The sequence below is a fragment of the Alligator sinensis genome, unplaced genomic scaffold (assembly GCF_000455745.1).
Source record: "Alligator sinensis unplaced genomic scaffold, ASM45574v1 scaffold400_1, whole genome shotgun sequence".
Taxonomy (NCBI): Eukaryota; Metazoa; Chordata; order Crocodylia; family Alligatoridae; genus Alligator; species Alligator sinensis.
Window position 1 is genome coordinate 4269865 of NW_005841897.1, and position 22995 is coordinate 4292859.

General features: G+C 46.5%; 1 protein-coding gene across 1 annotated transcript in view; it reads right to left on the reverse strand.

The window, feature by feature from the left end:
• SEPT9 (septin 9) overlaps positions 1-20194 on the reverse strand; it is a 238179-nt gene extending 217985 nt beyond the window's left edge. Inside the window, exon 1 of the mRNA XM_006018333.3 lies at positions 19814-20194. Within this exon, the coding sequence (XP_006018395.1) occupies positions 19814-19835 (22 nt within the window). The 5' untranslated portion in view covers positions 19836-20194. The remainder of the gene's footprint in view (positions 1-19813) is intronic.
• Positions 20195-22995: the final 2801 nt, after the last annotated feature.

Consider the following 22995-nt stretch of genomic DNA (forward strand, 5'->3'; position numbering starts at 1 on the left):
AGGGGTGAGGTGCTTCCTATATAGTTTAGTTTAGTTAATACTCTGTTGGCTTTTATAAGTTGTTCTGTTTATCCTGTTCTGTCTCGTTGGTTTTGTTGTGCTCCCTCGTTCTCATTTTATAAACTCTTCTGTTGTCTTCTGTAAGGATCCTCAAGCTCTTGGCAGGAAGGGTGGCATAGACATCTAATAAATAAATAATGCAATTTGTGAGGCTCTGCTCGTTGATACTTGGGAAGGGGTTGGAAGGTGTCACAGAAGTGGGAAGTTGTTGTTCCAGCCAGTGGTAAAGCTGGAACTTCATGTGTGATGGGGGTGAGAAGAAGCCTGTAAGACCTCAGCAAATGCACCCCTGGGATCCATCACCAGGACACCAGAAAACAGCTACATCCCTCCTGCTCATGGGGCAGGGCCAAAGTCTAGGGGCCAGGCAATGCTTTGTCTGTGTTCAAACTCAGGCCTCCCATCTCCCTGGGTCCCAGGCTCGTTACCTTCTGACACCAATATGCAGAGTAAAAAAGTGGAAGAAGAAAAAATGAGAAAAGGTTGAGATAAAGGCCATAATCCTGCTTGGGGCTGAGTGGCTCCTGATGGTGTGGGACAGCAAAGGGTATTCAGTGCCTGGAGACACTGGGCCCTGTTTGATCAAAATCTGTATTGGGCCTATAATCTAGGCAGCAGAGCTTTGAGGCTTTCAGGCTGCTCAGAGGGACACTGCCAGGGCTGCTATTGACCTAGAGGTTAATCTCCCAGCTGTTTTTTGACCTGTGAATGCGTCATCCCTTAAACTGCCTGTCCATCCGCTGTTTTCTCATGAACCAGGCTGAGAGGGGCCAAAATGGACACTGATCCCAGTCTCTGTGAAGCACTGGGATGAGCAGGAGTCACGGGCAGCTTAATTCCCCAGTCCGCTCTCAGCAGTGCAACAACACGTGACAGAAACCCTCCATTCTCTAGCACAAAAGACAACCTCCCCGCAACTCCTGGGTTATGTTGGTGAAAGGAGGAGGGAGGCCCAAAAACCCAGGTGCCCCTTTGTTTTTAGAGGGGCCAAGAGATTTTTCTGAATCAGGAGACTATTCAAAGAAGAAGGAAAGAAGAAGAAAAAGACTGCCAACCTTGGGCCTTGACGAAAGAAAGAGTAGGCTAACAGGTGAGGAGGAGGAATTCTAGCTTCCTGGCTCAGCTGAAGATAAGTTCCTTTTGCCTAAGTATCTCAGGACCTGAACTAAAGCCCACTGAAACCAGTGGGGTTGGGATTAGACCTTGCCAAGAGTCCTCAATCAAACCCCATTACATTCAGCACAAAAAGTTCCCTTGGCTTCCCAGACAGCTGGGTTGGGTCCAGAATTTCAGAGGTTTTTTTGAGTATGGAAATGGTGAAAAATGTTTGCAACCAAATCAGGATGAAATGCAACTGATTTGTAGGCTTCTTAGACTCCTTGGGTTCTCCCAAGAGCTTGTTGAACCTTTCCTGCATCTCTGCACCTAGTTTCCTGCAAAACTAAGCAGAATTACAACTTTGCCCATGTGCTGAGTAACTTCAGACATGCTACAGTGGCAGTAATGGCCTATTACAGTCAGTATCTGGTACATAATGGCCAATATGCAGGATACTCAACTGCACCTGGAGGCACTTAAACCATTCAGCCAGTTATAACTTGACCAGTGAAGACCTCAGCAAGGTGAGCTGTCAGCCTCAGTGCCCCACATCTTTGATTTGCTTCATCTAACCTAAGGATGGTGTCCATTAAGGAGCAAATTCATCTCATCTCATTGCCAGGCTGTTGGTGGCATTGGTAAGGAAGGGCTGAATAGTGATGCTCCTGAAGCTCTGCTTTGCCAAGAGCAGCCCCATGCCTCAGGAAGAGAAATCAAGGTCTCTGTTGCTGACTTTCATCTTCCTGACATCTCCTTGAGGAAACAAAACAAAGCCAGGCTCAGCTTTGGGGGAAGGGACTACTCCAGTGTGGAGAGGAAGCAGTGCAAACTAGCCAGCTAATCTAGTCTTCTTGCCCACCCTTGGTTCCCTCAGCCCCACTGGAGTACTGCAGTCCTGGACTCCAACTACACGCTCTCCTTGTGCACCTAACAGCCCAGGGGAGACCACTGCTGCAGCACTCCAGCTGAGATACAGATCAGCCCTGACAGCTGTGGGGCAGAAGAAATTTGCCTTTCTACCCAGTAGAAAATACAGTACCGATGCTTTAAATAGTTTGAGAGTTCTCAAGTGGTGCTCACTGTGTTTTATGCCAGGGAAGCTGCTGGAAGCCACCGGTGTGTTTGTAACGTGGCCTCAGGAGTTTATGTATATGTAGCAAGCAAGGTTTGTTGGGCCTCAAAATGTGACTTTCCAGTTTCCTTGCATCGTCTTTACTGCATGAAGAACAAAGATGCAGCAGCCTTAAAAAAGTCAAGGGACCCAAAGGATTGGAAATGACGACTCGCTGTCCAACACAGAGCAAAAGGGCAAAGTTCTCCCACGTGGCTGACCCACCAGGCCCAGGGCATGCTCTCCTCATCCCAGCAGCCCTCTGAATGTCCCGGGCAGGGTACCAGAATGGAGATGAACCTCTCTGGAACGGCAATTTTGCTCTTCATGCTATTTTTATTCTCCTCATGCTTCCTGTTTTGGGGGCAGATTTTTGAAGATATTTAGGCAGTTGACGAATGCAGACGAGGGGCTGCCGGAAGCTCCAAAACACACCCGGATTGCAGAGGGAGTGGTGCCTTGGCACTTTAAAACCCTTCTCGGTGCCTTTCTTTGCATTTGCCCCTCTATCTTTCAAGTATTAGGATGAAGAGCCCATCCCATAGAAGAGACCTGAGCACTATGTTTCCACGGTGGTGACAAATCAGCCAGTATCAGCAGGGACCCAAGACACACTGCTGGTAGTGTGAAACTCAAAGGTATCCGAAGAGCTTCTGCATCTCCACCCCACATACGTATTCTGTATCTATCCTTCAGACCCAATGGAGCCAGCATCAGGGTGGGTGGCCTGTTTCCTCTCCTCTGTTAACTTCAGTTGTTGACTGCCGGACCCAGTCCTCAGGCCTCCAGAATGAGAAGCCAGCTTGCTTCCTCCGTTTTGAATCCTCGGTTGGCTGTTAATTTGCTTACCTTTCCTTTCCCCTTGAAGCAGGATCAGGAAGTCCATCCATTCATCGAGGCCCTGACACTGTTCTGGTGCTGAGACATCCCAGACTGAGCAGCATCCCCAACGAATCCCTATTGCTTTTACCAAATCAGTTTTGTTGAGATCACCTGGGAAAATTGAGTGACTCTATGATGAATAAGTTCTTGTAAACCAGACAGGTATCCTTCTCAGATATCACCATGACAGGCAGGCATTAGACTAGAGAGAAACACAAGCAAACCCAACACGGCAGGTTTCACCTTCCACAAGAAGGTTTTATAATACAGTCCCCTTAACTATATTCCAAGAGGGGAAAGAAAGGCGATGGGTAAACCAAAGGTTCCAGCATCTGTGACCTTTGTAGTCCATAGTTTGTGGGGAAGAGGAGGACAGAAGCTGGAATAAGAAAAGATACTAAACATGAAAATACTGCTGAAAAGGCCCAAACTCCATACAAAGGAGCCCTGCTTCACTCCCCTCCAGAGCAGAATGGGAGTCAGCCGCTGGGATGCCATTTCTTGTCCCCTCATGCTGTTTCTAGAATTGGAGTATCATAGAAGAGAAGGGCTAGAAATGTCCTTGAGAGGTCAACCTTGTCCAACCCCCTGCTCCAGTCAGGATCATCTCTTACTAAAACTGCACAAACAACCCTCTCAGACAACTACCACTAACAATGCCCCAAACCACCAAGAACACCCAAACCGTCCAGATAAAGTAGAGGCATTAGGGCATAGGCACTGCCCTGCTGCTTCAAGGACAGCAGTAGTACACTTGAGAAATCCAAGGAAGAGGGCCATACCTTCTGCTACAGACGAAAGCAAAACCCCTTACAGTCCATGCCAATCTGACCATAAGAAAAAATTCTTTCCTGATCTTAAATGTGGCAATTGGTCTGCCTCTAAGCAGAAGATGAAGACTCTCTAGTCAAGAACCTTTGGGTTTTTTAGTCCCCGCAGGAGCATTAGCACACCTGAGTCAAAATCTCTGGCTTTGTCTGCAGCTAACACCCAGGGCTTCTGAGGAAGGTGGAAAAACTAAAACCAAACCCTGACTCCTGTAGCATCAAGAGGGGGAAAAAATCCTCCCTGGCCCCATGTAGTAACCAAAAAGCAAAGCTCAAAAGCATGGTGAAAACCAAATCCTCTCCACTCTGATGTGCAAGCTGGGGATCACAACACAGCCCCACACATCACACTCCCAAAATGAAGAGCCAGAACCCTAGTTCTGTTTACCCTCCTGACAGTAACTTCACTTTGCTGCACAACTGCACTGAATAGATCTTTAAAAAGTGATAAATGAACCTCTTCTGGCTTTCCCTGACTCTCTTCAAGAGAAGCTTTGCTTTCCTTTGTTGCTGCTGCTCACTTCTGTTAGTCTCTGCCCAGCTAAAACGTTTTTAAAAAGTCCATCCCAAATTAATCTTACTGCCCCCTGTGTCCAGATGTGGAATTTCCATAACAACTACAAAATGCAGCTTGTGTCATGTATACCGTGATTATATCAAGACAGCTCTTAGGGCAAAGCAATGGGCCATTATGCAGTAAATGAAAGATGGAGTTAGTTGCTCAGCTATGTGATATTGCTGCAAGGTTTGCTCTCAAAGCAGAATTCATTGCAATAAAACCCTTGGATTAGCCAAACAGTGCGGCCAAGCTATTTTTAACTTTCCTTCTTCCAACAAGAAAGAAAACTAAAAGTGTAGTGATAGTTACCAATATATATTGCTTTCCTGAAGTGTTATCACATCTCTCATTCCATTCCTTGCACTATGTCCCCAGTAAAAATAGTGGCTGTTTAAATTCATTCCAGCCCTTGTTTCTTTGAAGACCTGATGAGTCTTTGCTATCTTCCTGACTTCCCCTGCTCTTAACAGGGTTCCATAGAGGAGCAGCTCTCCCAGAGTTGAGCATATTCAGCCTTTCCTTTCCCTGCTGGTCCCTCTTCATGCATAGCAGATGTGCAGAGGGAGCTGAAGAAATGCTGAACATGCCTGTAAATCAAATCTGTGCAACCCTAATGGTGGAGAGCAATGTGCTATGGCTCACACCTCTGCCACTGGGGCATTCAGGAAGGAACTCACTCAATTGGTAAAGCAATTTCTTTTGTGAAAGTCTGTTGGCCAGCAAAACGTCCAGGGGAGCAAGTGACTGGGGTCAAAAGCACAGGAATGTGCTCCATTAGCTTCCTCGTGCTCCTCCCTTCACCCGATTTGCAGCCCCTCTGCTATTTCTTCGGCCCTGCAACTCTCCTGGCTCTGCTGGTGCACCATGCTCCCAAGCTACAACTCCAAGGTAGCATTTTTTAAATGAATACATTTTTTATTAGCCATTTTTTGACCTTTTACATTCTGCTCAGGTCACATCTCCCAACTGAGACAGTTATGCAGTCACATGAATCAGGGAGCTGGGGCTTTAATAAAAACACTGCATATCGTGAGACTCACAATACTATAATAAGAGCTGGCAACATCACCTTGTTGAGCAGTGCTACAGTTAATGCTTTGAAATGTAAATCTTGTCTGTGGACATGATGAACCTGTCAGCTGTGAGACACATGTCTGCATATATGTGATCTCTCTTTCTATGGCATGTCATTTCCTCATGCTGATTGCCCAGGTAACAAATGGCATGTGAAATAGGCTGGAGTGCTAGGAGGAATACATACCAGTTATGCCAAGTTAGGAATGCTAGAAACCTTGCTAGACAGATGGATCAAAGCAGCTATGAATGAGCTCATAGTTCACAATATTAACTGCAGAAATCGCCTGTCAGCTTATTTTACATCACCGTCAGGAGGTTTATCCACCCAAAATCCCCTCCAGGAAATAAATCACAGCCCTGTATTGCAGCTGCCAATTTAGATGGGAAAGACCACCCAAACCATGACATCCCATTGCAACCAAACTGCACCAGCAGCATCTCCCAGCATTGAAGAAATGGAGTTACCCAGCCAACCACTCTTGATCATCCATGTAAGGTTTATGCGCTAAACAATTAGTTTTCATTAGTCCAGAGGAAGTGTTCACAGATATAGACTTGGCTGAATGACAGAAGGAGAGAGAGCAGTTTAACAAGCTACAAGTGATAACAGTATTCCAGCCTGTCTGAGCATTGACAAATCTCAGCACACACCCAGCATCTGTGTGAAACATAAGGACTGCTGTATTACAACCAAGAAACAAGAGCTCAGGGTAGAACTCAGTTGCCATCAGAGCTTAATGGGAACCAGATATTCTGAAATGGAACAAAACCAAAAAACTTAACATTTTTGCATGAATTAAAATTCAGGGGGGGAAAAGAATCCCTTTGTGTTAACTGAAATGTTTCTTCCTAATTTTTTTCCAATGTTATGGCATAGAATAAAAAACTGAGAGAATGAAAAGAAAGGTCTCAGAACAAAGAATTGAACCTGCATGTTTTGATCGTGTCAAAATACTTCTTTCTGAAACATGACTTGGCCAAAATTGACACATTTCTGCAAATATTTGGCTTTCAACACCCTAGTACTTTCCATCAGAAAACTTCTAGTAGTTCCAGCTGCCACTGGTTGCTCCCATTGTTAGCACCAGCTTCTGAACCAGTAGAGGTGACCCTTCTGGGGCTGGCAGAGGAGCTCGCTGCTGATCCAGGTACATGTTCTGTGGTTAAACCGATGACTCTCACCCCAAGACCTGTCAGTTCAGGGCTTTTCATCAGTGCTAAATGGAGTGGAACAAATTCCACCCTATGTTCTCCCATGTGCAGGGTCTGAAAGAGTTGTTATTTTTCTTAACAACTCTAATTTGTACATGTTCAGGCACTTACAACTTAGCCCTTGAATCATTCAGCACCAGTTCTTGGCAGTAATTGCTGAGGGCATCTTGTACTCAATTCTTTTGCTATTCTATCCATTATATAACAGACAGGTTGGACCCCACTCCCCTTGCTCACATCAGAGGTAAGGCAAACGACACCCTGGGGCAGCACCCATGGGTTACTGCAGAGTCCAGCTTGGCTTCCCGCTGGATCCATTAGGCCTTCCCCAGCACTTTCTCCTGTCCCACTTCAACAGGCTGCTAAGAGAGGGTATCCCCCGGTGCTGAGAGGATAATGAGTGCTGAAGTTCATGAGTGTCTCCATGCCAGCTGAGGTGGGCTTAGATCCACTGGATCTCCACGTGAGCCACTGCGAGCTGAGCACTTAATTCAGGGAAGCAGACTCCTTGGAAAATCTGGCCATTAGATGTTCACTCGATGCGCTCCTTCTTTCTGGTCAGGAATCAGGGCCAAAGTCTCTGCTAGTCCCTCAGTCCCTGAAGCATCAGTACTCTCCCCGTGAGGATTATGGTCTTTTTTGAGCTGTCTCACTTCCATCACGATTATTTACTGTCTTCCCTCTAAGCCTCTTTTTCTAAACAAACTCTGAGTCCCAGAAAATATTTCCTGTAAATAAAGAAATAATGAATAACCCTGGAAACAAAGGCCTTTCTTTCCTTGGTTCCAGCTTAGCTTCTTAAAGCACACACAGCACCGCACCTAGCTGGCAGGCAACAAGCTCCTTCACTTTAACCCTGTGCCTGTGGAAGAAGAGGTGGCTTCACGCTCTGAACACAAGGATGGAAACGCCTGGCGTGCCCTGAATGTGCTGCCCTGGTTTAGAGCTGCACTGTCTCAGCCCATCAGACTGCTGAGCCAGCTACGCGGGGTTTCAGAGAGAGGGTCCTTTGAACAAGAACTTGGAAACAAGCTCCTGTCTCCCCGGTACGGCCTCAGACTTTTCATAAGGGAGGGCAAGTAGGTGCTGCCTCCTCCCCGGCACTGGCTGCCTTTCGCTGCACCCATGTAACGCAACTGATGAAGTCATTCAAGGGACGAAAGATGCTTTCGAATTGTACAGTGTGAACCCAAGCTGCGATTCTCCCTCTTGCACAGAAGTACAGCTTCTACCAGGAGCTGCAGGAATGGCCTTTCCCGAACACTGCCGTGGCCTGGATGATGTGTTACACAGCGGGAAGCAGATTCCCAGGCTGTGATGAATTCCTGTCCCCAGGTCCTCTTTGTCATTACGAAGTCTCCCCTGCCACTGTGGGAAAGTGTTGACTCACCAGTGACTCTGCTCTCTCTCTGACTGCACTGCAGCTTTTAGTCTCAGATTTCTTCACCGTACTGTATTAGAAGTCCGCATTCCTGGGGAGTGTATGTGTGCAGGAGTCCTGACTGCTCTTCCTGGGATTGGCAGGCAGGAAAAAACCCTATTGTTTTCTTAAAGTGAATTTACTGATAGTGAAAGGTGTCAGACCAGTAGCCACAGAGACTGAAATCTGTTTATTCAGAGCAGAGGCAGCAGCACAGGCTTCCCTGATGCCAACAAGCTTTGGAAATAGGGTAGAGATCCCCCTTCTCCCCCCATATGAGAGAAAGGAGTTCAGGTTCACATGTCCAGTCAATCAATCCATGGTTTCTCTGCTACGCTTGGTTGGCTGAGTGATATGAACGCCTTCTCCATGACTGAACTGAATCTGCGGTCTAATGAACACCACGGAGGAGCTCACCAACAGGAAAAGCCACTGCATTAAAGAAAGCATTGGAGGGAGGTCACACTTTCCTCTTGCCCAGAGGAGCAAAGTTCTCTCCAGCTCCACAAACTCTGTGCCATCTCTGGATCCCCTGCAAAAATAAATGTCTCTTGACTTTTGGCAGGGGGAAGATTAGGCTCGGGCAGAAGCCACCATTTTACTCTATTGTAGCCAACAGCTCTCCTTGCTGATGGGGTAATTGGTGACTGCAAGCAGTGATCAGGCTGAGCATACCAAGTCCCAACCTATTCCAGCTGAGATCCATGGGATCTTGCAAATGAGCTCAAGGGGAACAGAGTTGGGTCTGTGAGTGTCACTGTGTGTGCAAACTCACAAACTAGGCTGGCTGGCACTCAGGCAAGACCAGGCACGGTGAAAGGCAGCAGAAAGAAGTGAGGACAAGACACGGATGTTTGCTTGTTTCCATTTCCCTGTCCCAGGCCTGCCATTAGCTCATCAGGGAGTTATGATCTGAAGCTGCATTTCCTTGTTCCACACAGTGTTTCTTGCTTGGTTCATGAAGGGCAGGCAAGGTGGGGGTGGGCCCAGGCCCAGAGAGACTTCTACACCAGAGGGATTAATCACTTGAGGCAGCCTCCTGAGCTGCATGTTTTTTCCTGCTGTTGTTCCTTACTTGACTCCTTGCAAGGTGGCCTGGTTTTGCACATCATGCTGTAACTTACTGCTGGGCTGGGGTTCTCTTTGGGCTGGTTTCTGAAAGGTGGCAGGACATCATATTAGCTACGGCAGAACTTTTCCATGGGATGCAAGCGAAGCGGGTGCCAAAAAAAACATGCCCTGCTGATAGCACAGTTGCCAGCATACCATGATACTGCTTTAGTGAGGTACATCACCCATTTTGCACCAGCCTACAGCAATGATGACACCATCTTGTGCCATATCACTATGATAGCAGTGTGCACTGCCAGCTTGCCATTCTGATGCCTAGGAAGCATGCCATGCCAACATCACAGCCACAGGGCCTACTCGTGCAGCAGCAGTATAGCCTGCCAACATTGCCAAGTAAATAATGCCACTACTGCAACAGCTGTATGGGGTCCACTGAAGCATCTCACCCCTGCATTTGGGTCTTGGGAGAAGCAGTGCCAGAACCCTTGCAAGGATGCTATGGCCAATGATACAGCAGCATGCCTTTCTGAGCTGTTTGCAGGACACCTTTTCTAGTATCACATGGCAACACAACCAGTCCAGGCATGTGGCAGTGCCTTTGCAATGTACAGTGCTAATACACAGCAGGACACACAACAGCCTTCTTGGATGAGAAGACAGTGAACCTCTCTGAAAATGTCCACAGCTCAGGGTGGGCTGGCACTCAGACTCTGGCTGTGGCTCTCCGGGAATACTGCCAGCTGGAGAACATGGATAAGAAGCACGTCTGTTCTTCCTTTTCAATTCAAATGTGACTGAAATATTTGTTTTTGTTTCAATTTTAAGGGTTTTTTAATGGATCATGTCATGAAATGCCAACTGGAAATGCAGCATGGTCTACTGGGAAAGGATGTAGCCTCAGTCCCTGGCTTTGCCAATGACCTGCTGTGTGGCCATGGGCTAGTCACATCTCCTCTTGTCGCCTTTGGTTCCTTTCCTACCCAATGTCTGTCCCGTCTATTCATCTGTACGCTTGGTGGTGCTGGACTTCTCTCACTCTGTTTGTTTGGCACCTCGAAGCCCCAGTGATGACTGGGGGGATCCCTTGAAGTGACTATCATACATCTAATAATACTGACAGCAACACCAATGCTGAAGGTCAAAGCTCAAAGTCAAGGGTGCAGCAGGAGGGGAAGTGAGCATGTGTTTGAATTTGCTAAAAACCGTCACCAGGCAGAATGATCAAACATGGCAGGACCCCGTGGCTTTTGTTTATGGGCTGGAAAATGTGACTTCGCAGTACAGCCTATTCGGAGATGCAGTTGCCTAAAACAATGAGCAAGTGTTTTCCTGGCGGGAACTGGATCCTATTTGTTTTCCCTTTTGTTTTGGGGATTTCAGGCTTGGACAGGGGGCTGACCTTTGATATTATGAGCTCTCTCATTGATGTGAATTCTGGTCTCCTTGCTCCATGTGACTGGGCAAAGCAAGTCACAGAGGCTGTTTCCAGCGCCCTGAAGCTAAAGTACAAAGCCCCTTGTCTTTGTAACAACCGTCCTCTCATTACAGCATAAGAGAAGACAAGCTCCTGGCATTGCCCGTGCTTTTCTCTTTCCATAACTTCAATAAAACTGACTTATTCTTAACAAAACTGTCCAGATGCCCTCTATAACAGCGATTCTCAACCAGGGGGTCGTGAGATCCTTTTAAGGGAACTGTGAAATATTAGTACTGTTAGGTATGCAAAGACTTACATATGATTCACAAAATAAACCCAGAAATTTCAACTAGGAATCCACAGCATCGAAAACATTCTGACTGTTGTGGTCTAGTCTGACTTCTTTGCAGTTGAATTGCTCTATTATTTTTCCATAGCCAAAAACCAAGTGAAAGCTAAAAGCTGATATATTCTGAGGGGTGCCTTGAGTCTAACAAGGTTGAGAACCACTGCTCTGTAACATCAGCCACATTGGTAGGAGGACAGAACAAAGTTAAGATTTGGACTGTACATTCTTTGGGACAGAGACCATTTACTGCATGTTGACGCAGTGCCTACCTCAATGGACCCCTGATGCTGCATGGGGCATCTTGGTCCTAATATTATCCTTAAACAATTAGGACAGGAAAGAAACTCTGATACCCCTCCAAGCATTGAGAGACTTAAAAAAAAAGTCCCTGTCACAGCTTATGACATTATTTTCCCTGAACAACCATACTGGGTCTTTAGGGCTGCTACACTCTGGAATCCCACCGGGTAGCGGGAGTTTTATGGGCACTGGGGTAGTTGCTATTGAACAAGCCAGTGTCAGTGGAGTCTGTGGTTTGAATGGGGTTCTTCCTTCACCCTGAATAAAGAGAAAGGAACCATGAGAAGAGAGAACCAGACAAGAAGAAAAGCTACACGTCTGCAAAAATGGAGTTTTTGGGAATGGCCAAGTGCATGTAGATCCAAGAAAGAGTTGCATATTCTAACTGTGGGGGGGGGCTAGAGCCAGATCGTGTCCTTAGTTGTCCTCACTGAGGTGTCATGGGCAGAGAAGAGGGAAGTGTGTTGTGTGCTTGAAATTTCAAGCTGCTTTAAGCTCTTCCTTTCATCTCTCAGTGTATATTAATAAATGACTTCCTGTCCTTGCAGCAGCAGGACATTGGCTGTGCTCTTATCCCTCTGCTATACCTGGGACAAGTTTAAGGGTGTTCCTGATTTTTCAGGCATTATGCCCGATAGCTTTGTGTGAGAGTTTATTCCTGAAGGTTTTAAGAGCGGGTTAAGCAGGGGTGCTCCTGCCTTGAGCAGAGGGTTGGACTAGATGACTCCCTCGGGTCTCTTCCAGCCTTACTTTTCTATTCTAGGATTCAGTGACTGATTCTAGGGCTCAACCCAGGAAAGCCCAGATCAAGGAGGAAGAGCTTAGGGTATCATTTATTAAAGCTGTAATTAACATAATCACCCAGCAGGGTAAGTTCTGCCTCTAATATAAACAATGAAGTGGAAAAAAAATATACTCATAATCCAAGTGAGTTATTCTCTAACCAGCAGTTCAGCTGGTTGGGGCAGGCATCAGGCACTTTGCCAGGAAAATTATTATTTCGCCATCTCTGCTGTAGTAGTAATACTTTCCTTCACCAATGTGTGAAGCCCAGGGATGAAATTCAGGCCCCACAGAGGCCAGTGGGAGATTTTTCACCCTTGAACTCCAGCGGGGGCTTAGCAGCAACTGAGTGATCTGCCTCATGGACATGAGGCCAAAATCTATGTAATTGCTTATGGGTGGGATTTCCAGAGCATTCAGCACTGGCCCAACTCAGGGACACTGCAGGCATTTAAATCTCTGAACTTAAAAGTATATTCTGAAAGCAAAAGCTTCATGACTTGAACGGGGTCCCACAGCCCCACAAAACACCACCACAATATTGCATGTACAGCACCTGTTTGCACCTCTTCAACAAGACACTAGTGCACAAAGCTAAGCACTTATGGCCAGAGTCTATTCCACTTCTTAGGTGTCTAAATGGACTTAGTGCCTAAGTACAATTCTATCCTCCCCACCCCTCGTTCAAGTCATGAAAATCTATTAATGCATCTACTTTACTAACATGTTGTCAGCTGACCCTGGAGACTGAGTGACAAAAAACAGTGAGGAGGATGGACCCATCCATCTTCTCTATTAACAGTTTTTCAGGAACTTGAGCAGGATGGATTAGTCTAACCTGCTCAAGTCTATTTATGTACCTAATAGATGGAATAAATTCTGCACAAGTCCACTTATGCACCCAATAGATGGAACAGAATCTGACCCTTACACTCTTTGGGGTAAGGAGAGTCTTTTTCCTGTGTATGTACAATACCTACCACTCAAAAGAGTCCACTCCCTGACTCAGGGTCCTGGGTATTACCACAGTACAAATATACAACAACCACCCTACATTACTAGAGCAGTATGTAAGCAGTCCATCACTCAGAAACAACCCTGGAGTGAAAAAACAGGGTATGAAACCCCTGCACTCCTAAGTAACCTAACCTTAGAATAAGAAACCAGTGCTCCTGAAGAGCCATATACATTGCAGGGGAGCTCCACCCAGGAATTGGTCTCTCTGGTAGGATATCCTTTAGCAGAACAAAGGTCGAAACGCAGATAACTACAAGAACTGTATCTTTGTTTTCTTAGGTGTTCAGATTCACAGTGGGTGTATCTACACCTTTAGTTTAGTACTTGCTTAATGAGGTTCCAACTAAATGTGCAGTAACTACAGTTACTGTACAGTAGCGCTGGCACGTGGTTTTTTTTGTGGCGCTTACTGCGCCGTAGACTAACAACACCGTGCAGTAGTGTATTAGCATAGTTTTTGAGCAGCACACTACTGTGCGGTGTTATTAGGCTACAGCGCAGTAAGCATCTCATGTAGATGCACCCAGTGATAAGCAAAGCACAAATCCTAAAATAGACACCACAGCTTAATCAAATGACTCAGAAAAGGGCTCTGCTCATCCAGAATATTCATAGTATGCAGTTAACTAATTCCATTCTCTCTGTGTTCAAAGGTGACCCTTATTAAGGCACTATTACTGAAAAATAACAGGGTAGGCATGAATGTGCCTGAATGCATGTCACAGTTCCAGGCACTGAAGTTCCTAATGGAAGGGATGGGTGGTAATAATGAAGCATGTCAATTTGCTAATCTGGCAGTGATGAAGCATGCACTGAATTCTGAGTTCCCGCAGTAGGTAACTGCAGCTAGACAGAGGTGATGACAACCTCTGGTCATTGGAGACCTCGTTCTGGATCTGAGAGCTTTGTTTTTGTGAACATTCACCCAAAAAACACAGTTTTGAGGGGGCTGAAAATGATTCAACCCAGAGCATCATTTTGGCCACCAAAAAAAAAAAGGAAAAAACCATCTTTGGAAACACCCAGTTTTCAGCCTTTTCCAAATGAAACAATTTTGATTGTTTTGCTTTGAAATGATGTTTTCATTGCAGAAACTGTCAAAGCTGAATACTAAAAACCTCAGAATGAAACACAAATATTTGGTTTGACTTAATATGTTTTCAGTGTTTTGGTTCTGCCAGTGAACCCAAGCAGCAGTAATTCACACAGCGTTTTCCAGCACTCGTTGCTTTATACAGACAAAATGCTATTGAAATAAACAGGGATTTTCCCTGGGTAAAAGTACAGCAGTCTTGAGTCTTCAGAGCCCCATGACCTTTGATCCAATAGTGGGACTGATAATCCCAATGTCCTGGCCAAATTCCAACTAAGGTAATTACATTCCACCTCCCCGAAATCCCCGTGCACTTCAGTTCCAAACAGTCCCTTCCACTTGCCATCTCAGCCTATGTCAGTGCTGCAGTGGGAAGAGCCCTTTGAGCAGGAATAGGTCTGTCCAAATTAGCTTTCAGAAGCACACCAACACCAGGGAGCCTGGGTGCTTAGAGGCCCGGGTGTGGCACTGAAGCCCATCCCATCACCTTTTCATTGCACTCTTGGGTTAATTAATTGATGGCTAAATTAAATCTAGCTGGAGCCTGCCTACCTGTGCTGCAATCATAGCTCTCAGCTACAGGATGGATACAGCCTCAGATGCTGTGTAGTGTTGCTGTGCGGTGGTAAATAGTTACCATTAGCCACCCAGGACTCTTGAGGATGCAGTTCTTATTTAGGTGCCTAAAAAGCAGATACACTCATCTTAAAATCTGACTCTGACTGCAGGGCCTGAAGACTCAAAATTCAGCTCTGGGCAGCTCTGAAAATCCTGGCTCTTCAAGTACAAGCCTGCTATCCTGTGCCCCTGGAGAAATACATTTCTGCAGATAACTATCAGCACTGCAGTTATGAAAGCCTCAGTCTGTACAGAGCAAAACAAATTATCCTAGTGTCCAATCTCTGTTCTTCCACTTGGCATTCAACAACACCACTAGCGCAATGCAGATGGGAACTACAGTAGTTTAGTGATTTACAGAGGCACTGAACACATGTAGCTACCAGTGATTTGATCCAAGATTGCTCAGCATCTTCAGAATATCAGTCCCTATCTGTACGGCAACTATAGGCCAGTGTCAGAGTAGGATACCCACAGTGTCACATACCACCCCCAAAGACAGTCCCTGAATTAGTGGAAATTCTCCCATTCCTGTTTCCCAGCTCAGCCCAGGGATCACACACAGTCCCTGGGGTGACACTCGTTTCAGACCGTATTCAATGTCTTACACAAACTTAAATTACATGCAGCCCCTGATGAAACAATTCTTGCCATGCTTAGAGGTAACCTGAAGGCCACTCTGGCATCTCGTCTCATGCACCTTGCTTGTCGGTTGCATTTATGGGGATGCAGAGGGTTGGGATGGGTGACCTCCTGAGGTCCCTTCCAGCCCCCTTCTATGATTCTGCAAGTTACCAGAAAAGGGAGCATCTATTTAAAAAATAGCATTCCAAGGCAACTAAAACAGCTCCTCACAACTCTGCTCTCCCCAAGCATCTGAAAAAATAAAACCTTAAAGCACAAAGAGTTTGAACTGGCTTCAGAGTGGGTACTTGCTTTTGATTTCCCTTGTAAGATTCCTTCTGATGTTTGTAAAGGTTTTTTCCTTCACTTCCCTGCCCCCGGCCCCAGTCCATTCCAGGAATAGAGCATTGCAGGGCTGAGCTGCAGATGCCTGAAGCTAAAGCACAAAGGGCTGAGCGTCTCTTTACTGGTAAGAAGGAAAGCATCTAAGGCAAACTCTCTGTCCCAACCACACCTACATGGCAAGCACTCAAAAGCCACAGCAGATGTATAATGATTTTGCCTGCAGTACTTCAGAAAAGGTAAATCCTGTTTAGGGCGGGGGATAGCCTTGGAGCCTTACCAACAGGTATAGGACTCGAGCCAAAACCCATTCAAGTCGTGGGGATCTTTCCATTGAGCTTGATGGGCTTTGGATTAGATCCACAGTAAAGGATTGAGGGGAAGAGGGGCAAGTCTGGAACCTGAGGAGTTTAAATCTGAGCCTGATGGCCCTCCCTATGGTGTTTGCAATGGGCTCGCTTCTTCTTAATGCAAGCTGCTTTAGAGCAGTGGTTTTCAACCTGTTGTCTGCAAGCCCCTGTGGGTCCACAGACTATGTCTAAGGGGTACGTGAAAAATGATTATAATCAACCAAAAGTACCCACACCTCAAATTCCAAGACCTCTGCACCCCCATCCAAAATTTCCAAAGGGGCTTGCACCTCCATTCAGAGTTGTTTTGGGGTCTGTAAATTAAAAAACATTGAAAACCACACTGCTTTAGAGTATTTATTAGTGGTTCTCCTGCTTGCACCTGACTTCCCAGGGCTGGAGCTCAAACCCCACAGTGCGGTGCTGGCAGAAAGATGCAGTCTTTTCAGCTTAGATGTTACAGCCAGTTGCCCACTCATCTCTCTGATCCTCTCAACAGCCCCACTCTGAGCACCTGCACAGTCAATGAGCTCTGGTACTAATGTGTCAAAATCACTGCTTTGTGGAGTAGTCAGGATTCTTAGTAGCAGGAAAACCATTTTAGCCTTTCAAGGTGACTGCCAGACTTGTGAGCCAGTAAGGGTTGGATCTGGCCAGTCCTGGGATGGGAGACCTCTAAGAAACCCAATGGGAATTGTAGGGGATACTGTATAATTCCCTCTGCGACACTTCCTGCAGAGTCCAGGCCTTGGCCCCAGCAGTCTGGGGAGCTATGCTATTGGAAATGTGGTCTCTTGGGATGAGACATACAAATGAGGGCTGTTTGGGCTTGTCTGTACTACAGCAGCAGCATGCCCTGGTTAGCACCACAGTGACTGAGTGCATCCCACCCACCTGAGTCCCCTGACACGCTCCAGAGTGGGAAGTTTGCCAGTGAAGCTGCTCCAGATTCATCCCCAGCGCCTGGTCTCAGATGCTTCTGGAGATTGATGTGGTGTAGACAAGCCCTTTATGTACAGCCAACCAATTAAGAAATCAGAGTGCAGCTTGCAGGATGGGGGTGTTAACCCCAGTGTCCTGGCCAGCTTCCAATTCATGCAATTACTGGTATGTCCTGCCTCCCTAGCTTTCCTTCTTGTTTCCATTAAATAAAATAGCCTTCTTTCCTTCCCATTTGAAACAGTTGCCGCATTCTGGTCCAGAAGTGATGCATCTTTTCGCAAAGCAGCTGGCCACATGCAATTCAAGTGCCTTCTGGATGAACATTGTTAATCAAATGACATTTCATCTTAACGTTGAGCTTGAACATTGTTATTTGCAGCTGTGCTCATGGGATGTCGTCATCAGAGATGCATATCATTAATGCAAGGCACTCTGCGTTACTCTAGCACACTCATGGCTTCACTCTAGCACACATCAGTACAAAGCAAACATGGTAACCCAGGACATTAGGTCTTAAAAGCAGACAGCCACAATTTCAGATCATTTGTCAGTGACAAGGATCTTTGAGGGATGGAATTAAAATATTTAATGGTAGGATTCATGTATGCTGTACAGGTTAGCCTGTCTGTGGTGTCCAGAAGTTGAGGGAGAAGGCATGATTTCATCAAATAGCCATTAGATGGTTTTCTCTTGATCTGTGCTTTCCTCAAGGACCCATCCATGTGGTATCTGTAAGCCCTGTGCAGCTATAATTGGCAGCACCATCATACTTCAGTTCGACTGCACCTGACCTTCAATTCAGCAAGGGTAAATGAGCTATAGCTTCAATGGAGACAGCTCACTTTAGACCAGCTGATGGCCTGGTTTGTCATTTTAAGAAATAGGAAGGAATTAACAATCCCTCTTCCTACCCTCAACTCTGCCCCCTTTTTTTTTTGTCCTGCAGCTACTCTTTGAAGCATCCCTCCCGACTTTCAGAGTTCCACAAAACACCCCCCACAAAACACATTTCCCTTGCCCTGCTTTCTCTCCGATAAAAGATATCCCTCCTGGTATGTATGGTAGCCATTGTATCTTGACTAAGTACTTCTGGGAAAGGACCTGGCTTCAAATCACCATGCACACCTCTACTGGTGTATTCATCATACACGGACCTCCACTCCAAAGTCATACTTGAACTTGGACCTGTTCATTGATATTAATAAGAGACTTTTTTGGCGTTGGGACTAAACACATAACACTCCAGATAGAAACATTCCCTATTGATACTGAAACTAAATAGGCAATAAAAAGAATTTCCACTGGGGAGCTCTGGAGGGAGGGCACTGAGTCCAGCTTGCTTCTGTGGTTTATGAAGTCATCAGGATTTGAACTGGCCATTACGTGGCTTCAATGAATCAGAATATTTTGGCCATTCCAAAAAGCACTGACAACCCAGTGAAGAGTGTAGTCCACGTGGGTTTCAATTAGATGACTCAGGATGCCAGGAAGAGATTGGCCTGAAGACAACTGTCTATACCGCTGCCTGCAGGCTATTAGTAGCATCCCCCACCATACACCCCTGAAGTTAATGGGGTACCAAGGGTGTAAGTGAGAACAGAACTTGGCACAAGTTGTTTCAAGCCACAGGCTGCTGGCTAGGAGCAATCAGTTGCAGAGCATAGCTGTATGCCTGGAAAACGTGCTGCTGGGTTGGTGCCGGCAAGGACCCAAGCTACAGTGGGTCAGTGGGTTAAATGCCTGACATTTCATAGGAGTCATATCCTCACTCCCATGCACTGACAGCTTCTCCCAAAACGTCATTGGTGGAACCTGATAGGAAGCTTCAGGGCAGTGCCAGGTTCAGCCACCCCCTCCCACCATGCCAGATGCAACTCATCCTTGGCAGTGGTAAAGCAACTGCTTCAGAAAAATCTAGCCATAGCACATAAGGCTTCCACAGTTCTTGTAGCTGGTAGGAAGAGGAGAGGAGCGGAGCTCTGGCTTCAGACTGCTCCTGCGCTAATGCCTCACCCTCCAGAAGGCAGAAGGTAACCTTGGCAGGACCACCCACAGCTGCAGGGACAAGACTTTCAGCTGCTGTCCCATGGGGAGCGAGGCATTGATTTGGAGGAAAGCTGGGGGAGCAGAGGTTATTTAAAAACTGCCGGGGCTGGAGTGGGGAAGGCTCTAGGGGCTCCGATTCAAGCCAACACACTATTTCCACAATTGTTTTGTTTTAGAGAGTCCCAGTCTCTCCTGAAGCACAAACTTATCACACAAATGGAGCCAGCATGTTAAGAAGTGCTGTTATTACTGTCTTCTGCACTTAAAGCTGCCCCCTTGCCATTCAACCCAACCTTGGCTGTCACACAGGTGTCTTGCAGGTAAGACAGACTCCATGCTGGGGAAGCTGATTTCCAGCTGGCTGGCATAACCTGCCTTCCTGGATTTTAAGTTCTCTCCATTGATCAAAGACTTTAATTTATAAAAAACAAAACTAGGGCTCTCGTCCAAGATAGGCCCAGGGGGATTCAGAGGCAGAGGGACTTCTACGTGTTACACTTTTATTTTTATTTTTTTGCACAGAGAAAGAGAGAGAGAAAGAGAGAGAACAGGGCAAGCAGAGCCAGTGGGTCTGAGACACCCAGCAGCCACAGAGCCAGGCCCCACTGCGCTCACCTGAATACGATGATTTCCTCATGCTGCCGCTCTCACAGATGTTACATAGGAACAAAATTAAGTGCCGGGACGGTTCTCCAAGTTCTTCCCAGGGAATAATCTCTAGGGTGATGTGTGGCTGCTTTAATCCTTTTGTTCCAGCAGGCAGGGATTGGCAGAGGGAAGTGTACTCCTCCTACACACCGTATCCGCACACCCGCACTGAGCTCCAGCTGAGGGGCAGCTCAGCACACTCCCATTAATTAGAACACACCTTTCCTAAGTACAGCTCTGGGCAGTCCTAACCGTGCTGCCGCTGGCAGGGGTAGGAGGAAAACTCAGCCTCCCCAGTGCTTTAACCTTTTCCCCTCTGAAAACAAACAGACTCTGCAGAATATCCCTGCCAGCTCCCAGCCCTGTGGCATTCAGCAGATTTAACCTGTGCAGCAAGAAGGAAAAACATATGAGTTTCTCCCTTTAAGCCTCAGCTCACCCCGCCACTTTGGGCTCAGTGTGGCTCAGGTCATTTCTGGTTCTAGGGGCAAGCCGTTTCTAGTTCAAAGTGCATTGCTGGCCTGTCAGCGTGAACAGTGTAAACACTTCGTTCCTTTTGAAATCCACATGAAAGGACAGGCTTATTCAGAGCTGCAGGTTGAGTAAAAGGTTTGCTTGGTCTTGCAACATAGGGCTAGTGTGTGTGTGACGGAGCTATTCATCACTGCAGAGAAACGGCCCATCAGCAAGCCGAATACCAGACAGCCAACTCGACAAAGCAAAGAGAGATTCTTCTCCCACAGCCACACACACCCTTTTTCTGTTGGTGAGGAGAGGGAACTTGGGTCAGATACTGCTTAAGCATCGCAACAGGCTTGATCTATTTAGAAGACTAGAGGTATGCTTCTGCTTGCTTCTTTGGTCAAGCACATGGTGGGCAATTAGTAATCAGGCAAAGACAGTGGGCTGAGGTCATGGTCTGTGCAGGAGGAACAAGAAAGCAAATTAAGAAGAGAAGTGACTAAGAACATACTGAAATCTAGGAGACTCCAGAGGCAGAATTCGATTCGAGTCAGTGGAAACATTTCCACTGTACTTCAAGAGGTCTCAGAAAGATTAAATGAGACAGGAGCTGAGCCTAGAGCTGGGTCTACCTGAGAAACTTGCACAAAATGACTCTAAACGCAGCTCATTTAAATGGGGCACTAGACTTGTATTTCAGCTTAAACTGATTAGGAGGTGGTTGACACTAAATGAAAATGATCCAGGTTTAAATAATAATAAGAACATCCACACAGAAGTCTGCACAGGTTTCAATGAGTTTAAAAGCTATTTAGCTTAAATTAGTGGGACCATCTCATCTAGAAAAGGCTGTGTTTTGTGAGGCCTGAAGGGCTCCAGCAACTGCTTATGAGCTAAAGAGATTTTTTTATACTTCTGGGATGCCCCCAATTTGAATTCAACACTAATCATGAGATATCACCACCTGGTGAAGCTGGTGTAAAATGTGTGTGTTTGGTCTCAGTTCAAGTCTCACTGGCCAAGTGCCTGCACCACGAAGCCACCCCATCTCAGTAGAGCAATGTGCTCTCAGCCCTGGAGCTGATGTCTCCCAGCAGCACAAAGGCACGATCCCAAAGGAGCCTGGAGACACTTGTCCTCTCTTCATCTAGAGCATGCACATCAGCCTTGGGGGCTGTCAAGGCAGCAACTTTCACCAGCCTTGGGTTTACACAAAATAGTAAAATATTGACATTGTGGTTTGTGAAAGGCCACCAGTCACGTTAGGCTTTGTGGACATTGCCCTAAAAAACCTTCCTTCCTGGGACTATATAAGCATGTTTCATAATGAGAACCCAATGCCCTCTCTCTCCTTATATTTAACAAAACCTTAGACAATCCAGAAGGCCTGTGATTCACTTCCTTTCTCGTACTCACAGTTTAATGTACATCAAGGAGCCCATTTGCTTTGTGAGCTTGCCCTGCACATGGAAAAGTGTTTGTGTCATTGTGGACTGATCCTGGCCATGGCTGTTTGGGGATTTTCCGATCAAATGTGATTTGGAGCAAAAGATGCCAGCTTGTCAAAATAGAAATGTTTAATGGAAACATACCAGATCCAACAAATGTTTGCCAGGAAATGTCTCTTGGGTTCAGGCAAAGCATGCACATCCCAGAATAGCCAGGCGGTAAAGGCACTCACTTGAGGTGTGGGTGTCCAATTCAGACCCGGGATGTGAACTTGCGGTTCTCACAGCCTAGGTGTGTGTCTAGCTTTTGGCTGTTCTCTTCAAGGTCTCCTACTGGAGGTATCCCACTTTGTATATTCATTGGGCCAGAGCGAGAAAGCCCGATGCTGTAGCCCAGCGGTCAGGGCACTCACCTGGAATATGAGAGGACACCAGAGCAGGAACTTCAAAGCAGGTCTCCACATTCCTCCAGGCTGTTCTGGTGGGGGCTGGTTTTATTCTCTCTCTCTCTCTGTGGTTTTCCACAAATAAACAACTTCAAGGAGTCTGTTACATCCTAATGAAGCATGGGGCACTAAGCCTAATGCCCCAAGCAGTGGCAGCACATAGGGTGGTGGCACTGGCCAGGTTGGCAATGCTAGCAGCCAGGTTGCCAACACTGGCCAGGTTGCCAATGCTAGCAGCAATGCCTGGCCAGCAGCTGCTATTGTACACCCCTCACCAATTAATTGCCCTGGGCTGCTGCTCCAGTTGCCCACCTTAGTAATACTACCAAACACAGGGCACTTCTTCTGCTGATTTTAAGATCAATAGCCTTGAGAAGACATGGACACAGACACTTGTCCCATCTCGTACAGCAAGTCACAGGTAGAACTCGCATCTCCTGTATGCTAATAAACTGCCATTCCCTATGGGAGATTTTACTTACCTCTGTATCCCCGGTTATGTGTGTGGCTGTGGCTGTCTGAAACAGTACACCATTAATGGGGATATATGGTGCAGAAAGACAATGGTCATGTGCTCTCACAAATTTGTGGGCCTGCAATTCCTTGCAAGTGTGTGATTAGGCCTATACTGTGTGCATATGCACATGTGATTGGATGTATGTGACAGTGTGGATTTGGCACATGCATGATTGGGCACATGTATGCATGAAGCTGCATTTGTGTGCGAGTACGTGCATGAGATAGTGTGTGACCACATGTGTGCATTCCTTTGTGGGGCCTTTGATGGCCTGTA